At 58.2% G+C, this 6,991-nt stretch overlaps 2 protein-coding genes across 2 annotated transcripts; one reads left to right on the plus strand and one right to left on the minus strand.

Annotated features, from left to right (window-relative positions):
• Positions 1-4,037: 4,037 nt before the first annotated feature.
• TRAVEDRAFT_128511 (S-adenosyl-L-methionine-dependent methyltransferase) lies at positions 4,038-5,249 on the plus strand (the record flags this gene model as incomplete). Its single annotated transcript, XM_008042602.1, has 5 exons — positions 4,038-4,217; positions 4,276-4,409; positions 4,473-4,528; positions 4,592-4,713; positions 4,767-5,249. The coding sequence occupies 5 exons, from the start codon at positions 4,038-4,040 to the stop codon at positions 5,247-5,249; spliced, it is 975 nt and encodes a 324-aa protein (XP_008040793.1).
• A 98-nt stretch (positions 5,250-5,347) lies between these two features.
• TRAVEDRAFT_49797 (uncharacterized protein) lies at positions 5,348-6,613 on the minus strand (the record flags this gene model as incomplete). Its single annotated transcript, XM_008042158.1, has 1 exon — positions 5,348-6,613. One exon carries the CDS (start codon positions 6,611-6,613, stop codon positions 5,348-5,350), a length of 1,266 nt encoding a protein of 421 aa, XP_008040349.1.
• Positions 6,614-6,991: the final 378 nt, after the last annotated feature.

Raw genomic sequence — 6,991 nt, forward strand, 5'->3', positions numbered from 1 at the left:
CTCGTAAAGCCCTTTTCATCCCCAGCGAAATTCCCTACATGCGCGTCAGGATGAGTTGGGGGGTATCTGCCCTGTCTCGGCGCATTAAAGCATCCGTTCTGCAAGCTTAGTGAAGATAGTGAGAGCGTGCAAGTCAATTATACGAACGGACAACGACTCCTACCCACCAGCAAATAAACGCCATGCGGGGTGGGCGGTTGGATTTCCTGTCGAGTTCATAGACGTCGGTTTCAGTGCGCGGATAAGATAGCCCACTTACGTCGAGCACCCGTTTGGGCAAAATCTTCAACTAACGCAAATCTACCTCCTACAAACTGCGGTCACTGGAGCGATTTCCTATCCCAACGGTGCTACTTACCACTTATTGGTATCTTCGACCATGCTCGAGCCATGGCGTGCTCGAGGGGCGCATCATGCAAGGCCATCGCGTTCATGATATCGTATAGAAACCCTCTCCTCTACGCAAAGATGGTCTCCTCACCACGAATAGATGTACCAGAACGGCTCAGGTCTGAAGTTCCCAAGTTGGTTGTACCGAGTGACGACGAGCGCAAGGGTAGGGGATTGACAAGGACCTGAATTGAAGTCTTGAACATTGGAAGCGGAATATCATAGGTTGGAGTGAAGCCTATACATACCATGCAATATCAGCTGTCGTTTTGAAGCCTCGTGACAGTTCTCCAGGTTGAGCTAATTCTGATACACATTTGCAGGGGCGCGACGCGAGGAGCCGCAATGCTGAATGTCAAGAGCGAATACTTGGCGCCGACATCGTTACACATGATAATGATTGGGATGTTGACGCAAGAGTGCACGTTCTGAGGGCGGGCATTTTATAGCTGCGGTCTGGTGGACGGCTTTTGACAGATGACCGCGCTGGCATCGCCACTACCATCCGGGATCACGAGCGCAGCGATAAGGAGGATAAAGAAACGCAGGCCTGCGAAGGCCGAGTCGGGTTACGCCTGACTCAGAGAGCCGGTAGGATGTTGTGAAGGAGAACGGTGAAGGATGATGGCGACCAGACAAGACGGTGGTGGACAAGAGCACGCCCAGGGAACGATCACGGGCCCAGGGCAGAGGGAGAGCGGGGAAGCGTAGGCCTGCGGAGGCCGAGTCGGGTCACGCCTGACTCAGAGAGCGGGGAAGTGGGCAGACATACCTTCCCGCGTACCGTTCTCCGTACCTCTGCTCGCAATCAACGACGTCCTCTACCCGCTGATCCAGTCGGTCACCGCGCCGGCCCAATCTTGAGTGACACGAGTGTGCGCCCTCGACGACGCCTCAGAGCCCTCGCCGCGGTGTGTCTGCGTCGCAAGCTCGCGATATTGCGGTTGAACACGTTGCCGCCTCCGAGTCGTACCCTCGCGACGCGACGCTGTCTCGTTCGGCGCCGGGTCAGACGGCGTGCAGTGGACTCGCGGGAAGTGGAACGGGACGCACCAACATCGCCGCCAATGTGCTTGGGTTGTGTTGAGCAGCGTCCGGCAGAAGTCGGGTGGAAGTCGTACGACGAGGCGAGCGCAAGGTGAACGCGGGCCGTGGGGCGGAGTGACCGTTACGTGGTGCTAGAGTTGGAAGGAGCAAAGCGGGGGCTCCTATAGAGATCGACTCACAGGCTGGTGAAGGCGACGCAGACGACGCAGCGGCGGAGGAAGCGGGTGCCGGTTCGGTGGGCGATGACTACTTCCCTCCGCTCGTGTGGTCGTTGTCCACATAAGATGCCGGAAGTGGTAGCGCGGTGGACGATATTCGAGGGCGAGTGCATATGCGTGCAGCTAGTACGACTGAACCGGCGGAAACCCGTACAAAACGGCGTGGATGTCAGACAGGTGTGTGGCATTCTCTTATGATTCTAACGAATGGTGCTCACCGATGTTTCCCAGCGAAGTCGCCGGCTCCGCTCACTCCATCTATACCGGGCTTGGCTGCCACGATGAGCTCTTCGTCATCCGGGCTGCTGCTCCGCCACGAGTGGTTTGCTTCCCTGACGTCGCCTCCCAGATTCCAGGGATCCCCCAATCATGTCCGTAAGTGTTCAGGCTCGCCAGAGCTCATGCGCAGTCGCGAGGCATTTTTGAGGTGTGTCGAGTGGCAGCGTCCGCAGCCACGTTGAGCGTGAAGGCAGGGCGTGAACGCGAGGACGCCGTCTTCCAGAGTGCGGCGGAAGGGCAGCAACACGAGAGGGCCTGCGAGCGGGTAGGCGGACGGTCGACCGAGCGGACGAGCGGGGAAGCGGGAATGCGGACGAGCGGGCATGGGAGCATGCGGGGGGAGCGAGTGAGGAGGGCGAGCGGGCGGCGAGGGGAGCGGGCGGCGAAGGGAGCGGGCGGCGAGGCGAGCGAGCGGCGAGGGGAGCGGGTGAGGAGGGCGAGCGGGCGGCGAGGGGCGCGGGTGGCGAGGGGAGCGGGTGAGGAGGGCGAGCGGGCGGCGAGGGGCGCGGGTGGCGAGGGGAGCGGGTGAGGAGGGCGAGCCGGCGGCGAGGCCGAGGTGCAGGCGATTAAACGACTCAGCTAACAATTCGCAGGCGGATGAATCGTGGGCGGAGCGGGTCAATCGGAGGTGGGAGATTCGGGGGCGGCCGAGTGATAGAGCGGGTGAATCGAGCGGAGAACGAGCGGGGGAGCAGAACAGAGGATAAGGACGGAAGAAACGGAGACGCGAAGACGCGACCCGGAGGCAATGCAGATGCGAGCTCCGTAAAGCGGCGGGGTATACCCAGCTCTAGATGGCGAAGTCGCGCTAAAGTGTGACCACCCGCTGGGAATGTTCATCACCGAAAAACATTCATATCCACATTCCCTCCATTTTGTGGTGCGCTTGCCAGCGTTCCGATGATCACACTCCGTTATGTTGCGGCTGGGTAGTATGAGGCACGAACAATCTGCTCCTGGGCGAGTCTCCAACGTTCTGTTCGCGCAGGCTGGACAGCGTCAATAGTGCATATGGGACTGTCGGCGGCGGTTAGCAACCTTACTCGCTGTCGCATGGGGTTCAGCCCATGCCTGAGAGGCTTGAGGCCTTCACACGTGCGAGCTTGATACGGTGGCTGGCTCCCGTCCCTCAGCGTGGAATTTGGGTGACCGGCGGCTAATGCGGTTGTCCTGGCCATCAGCTGTGCTTCTCCCCAAACAGTGGTCCGCACGGGGCGTCCTTCACTTACTCGATCTATCCCACGCACCAATAGCTCGCTGTATCTAGTTTTGCCTCCAGGTTTGCGCCGCTAGCAGGTAGTACTGAGTAGTCAGCTCTCATGATCGCTCAGCGCTCAGCGTCCCGTGGTGGTCTGTTTGTCCAATGTGACCGTGACCATAACCGTAACGAGTGATGAACCGGTGCTTCCGGGCGCTTTCGGTTCTGTGCTCAGGCGACACGCTATGAGAACTCCAAAACGACGAGGTGCCATTGTGCCGGCGCAATTAGTAAATTTCCCAGCTAGCCGTTATCCTTTGTCTTAGTGTCTCCGCTTTATTTGCATGTGCTCTTCGGTTCTGGTGACGGCCTACATCTAGGGCGAGTACGCGCGCGCGCACGCGTCTGGCCGACCTTCGGGACTAGCGCTCTCCAGGACAAAAACGGCCCTACGCCATAAAGACCAGACTGACGTATCGGATCTGCTATAGCTTATCAGTGAGCTATCGCGCACAACCGTCCGTTCCAACTTCTGAGGATTTGATGATTTTCCAGATCGCAGGACTCGAGAAATACCCGCCCCCACACTCCGGGTTGGGACGTAACAATGATGCCCGACGATGCTGAACCCTGCACAGTGCCAGGTCTCCCTTAGCATCAGAACCTCCTGAGCAAAGTAGCCATCAGAAGATGGTCAGGTTCGCGCTCAACCGCCTCAGGAGTTCTCGTAAGATTCTAACCAATTGCAGACACTCGCAGCGCGCGGCGTCCTAACGTGTGTTTGCCGGACGGTTTCCGCATGCAATTAGGCGTGCTTCCGCGACTCCTGCGTGGGTACGATGCCCCCCCCTTTGATATCCACTGGCGACCCTCCTCAACCCTCCTCCTTGTCCGTTCCCTTCAACATGGCCATTCGATCTCGAGTCTCCGCGGCGATAGCGGGTCGACGCGACTGCGACGAGCTCGTCGACAGCATAGTTCAGCTTGAAGAGGACGACTTCCCAGCATATTTCAGCGAAATAAATGGCCGACTTTACTCTTCCACTTGCTCCTACCCGCTCCCGGTCGACGGACACGAGCATCAGGTGCGTCTACCATGCACTTCAGTCTATGCGCTCCCCTGATTGATGTAATGACTGAAAGCGTCAAAGAGCGCTACACAACATTCTTAGAGGAACAACGGAACAAATTTGCCTGGCAAAGCTACGCCATGTTCTTGCCAGGGGGCGCTACGGACTACCCCGGGCGTTGGACGTCGGGACTGGGCTAGGGACATGGTGCGTTATTGCTACTATCCCCTCCCGCTCTAGCTCAATGAGCATGTACTCTGCTCCGCTCAGGATGCTCGACCTTGCCGAACAACTGCCGGAGGTAGCGTTCCATGGACTCGACGTAGGTGCGTCTGCCATCACCCTCTTCCCATTACATCCGAATCTACGCATCCTGATGTCAAGCACAGTTCCCATCGGCACTCGGTATCCTCCCGATAACGTCACCTTTCATATACACGACTGCAAGGGGGGTTTGATCTACCCTTCCGCCACCTTCGATGTCGTCCACGGCCGTCTAATTTCACTCGGTGTAAGTTTGATGCTGCACGTACTCGTTGATACGAGAGCTCAATGATGCCATAGCTCCCCGACTACGGAGATTTCCTGGCAGACGCGATACGCGTTCTACGTCCAGGGGGACTTCTCTCCCTCTGCGAGTGGACAAGGACCATCGGCACGGCGGATGGAGGCAACATCTCGCATTGCGCGCCGCGCGCTTGCGCGTTCCTCGATACTCTCTCGGACGTACTCCGGTCTCGACGTGGTGTCGAACGGACAGAGGTTCTTTTCCAAAAGCTCTTCGGCTTCCAATCTTACTTTGATGGAGGCCAGTTTGCGGTGGTCTTCATGCCGATCGGGGACTGGCACGAGGACTCGGCCTTGAAGGCAACGGGAACTATATATCGTGAAATTCTTGTAAGTTATGCATACTCCATGCGCAGGTTGCTGGAGGAGGTACTCCCGTCCGACGTTGTTGAGGCCCTCATCTCGGGATTCGTCTACGATTTACGTAGTTCGTTTGGTCTAGGTTCTTCATATTATACATATCACGGAGTACGCGTCTGAGAAGAGTACATTCTGTATACGAGGAACGTTACATGGAAGACGTGTATGCTATGTCGAAACGCCGCAGGTCGCTATCGAAATCTCTGATTGCTCTGGCTCTACAAGCTACGCGCGCCGTTCCACCCCAGGAGAGTGCCGAACGGACAGTGCTTCCGAACATGACCAGCACCGTGGCAGCCCGAGCAGATCAGATCTGGCGCGCGACGACCCGTACTGAAGTAGATATGAGTGTAGTTCGCGGATCCCAGAACGTCCCTCCACAATCGCCAGAGGTCCGGTTGGGTCGTAGGCGAAGTGCAGTAGACGTTAACGCCTGATGATCCGCACGGGCGGACCTTGAGTGACTGCGAGAGCGCCGCCATCACGGAGTCGAGAGGGCGTCCGCAGAGTTGAGGATCGTTCAGGGCGAAGGATGCGGTGAAGGAATGGTATTCCGTAGAGAACAATGTGTTCCGGACAGTCTCACTGAGAGCTTCTGGATCGCGTCCGGTGAAACCGTGGAGCGTGAAGAGAAACTCTGGGATGACAGGATCGAGGTCGTACGCGAAGAAGGAGATAGCGTTCATCGACCAGCATCGTTGCTTCTTCAATTTTGCTGCGGCTTCCTCCGTGAGGTTGTACGCGAAGTAGGTGGCAGGGCGGGGTAGCAAGTCGTCCCCGTTCTCATCTTGCGCAGCGATCGGCGCAGAGACTTCCACAGTGGTACACTTGGTGAGCGCGGAGAGTGCCTTTTGAATGCCGTCCGTTGTGTGCTTGGCCACGTTAGGCGTAGGATAGTGAACGCCATAGACTTGGATACCCGCGGAGGTGCGCTGACTGCGACTCTTCCATTCTGCGAGCTGGCGAGCGTCGATGTTGCGAGTCAGGGATTCAGGATCGGAGCGGTACACGGCAGGGAAACCTCCAAGCGGCGTCGGAAGAGAGATGGGTGAGAATGAGCAAGCGCAAGGATGGTGAAGAGGCGGTTGAGGCGGTGCAGGAACGTCCTCGTCATGAACCACGTCGGGCGCAGGGTAGACAGCAGCGTCTTGCCCATCGTCGCCTACGCCGCCCGCCGTCGCGTCCGCGCCCACGCCTACGCCGCCCGCCGTCGCGTCCGCGCCCACGCCCACGCCGCTCGCCGTCGCGTCCGTGCCCACGCCTGCGCCGCCCACCGTCGCGTCCGCGTCCACGCCCGTATCCACGTCCATGCTCATGTCCGCATCCAAGCCCGTGTCCACATCCAGACCCGTGTCCGCGTCCATGCTCATGTCCGCATCCAAGCCCGTGTCCACATCCAGACCCGTGTCCGCGTCCATGCCCGTGTCCACATCCAGACCCGTGTCCGCGTCCATGCCTGTAGCCGTGGCGGCGTCCATGTCCATATCCGCCGCCGCGGCCGTGCTCGTGCTTGCGCTCGTACTGATGCTCGCTCCTGTTGAACTTCTGTGTCTACGGCTGTGCCGGACCGGGAGTGGCAGTGATAGTGGCTGTGCGTCTACCATACGCCAGCATGGACTTTCCTACTTACCATATACGTACATTCTTTTGTTCTGTACTTACTTGGCATCCTGCCATCCCTCCACATGATTCTGGTACGTTCTACGATGTTCCGGACTATTCTAGACAGCGTCCGGATTACTCGCATTACTCAGCCATGGACTATCTGACCTTATGTCGATTATGCTCCCTTACTCAGCGTTACTCATCGCTCAGTCAGCGTCCTCTGGACGTCACATGCTCTCTTCTTATACGTCTTACTC

The sequence above is a fragment of the Trametes versicolor genome (genome assembly GCF_000271585.1).
Source record: "Trametes versicolor FP-101664 SS1 unplaced genomic scaffold TRAVEscaffold_8, whole genome shotgun sequence".
NCBI classification, from domain to species: Eukaryota; Fungi; Basidiomycota; class Agaricomycetes; order Polyporales; family Polyporaceae; genus Trametes; species Trametes versicolor.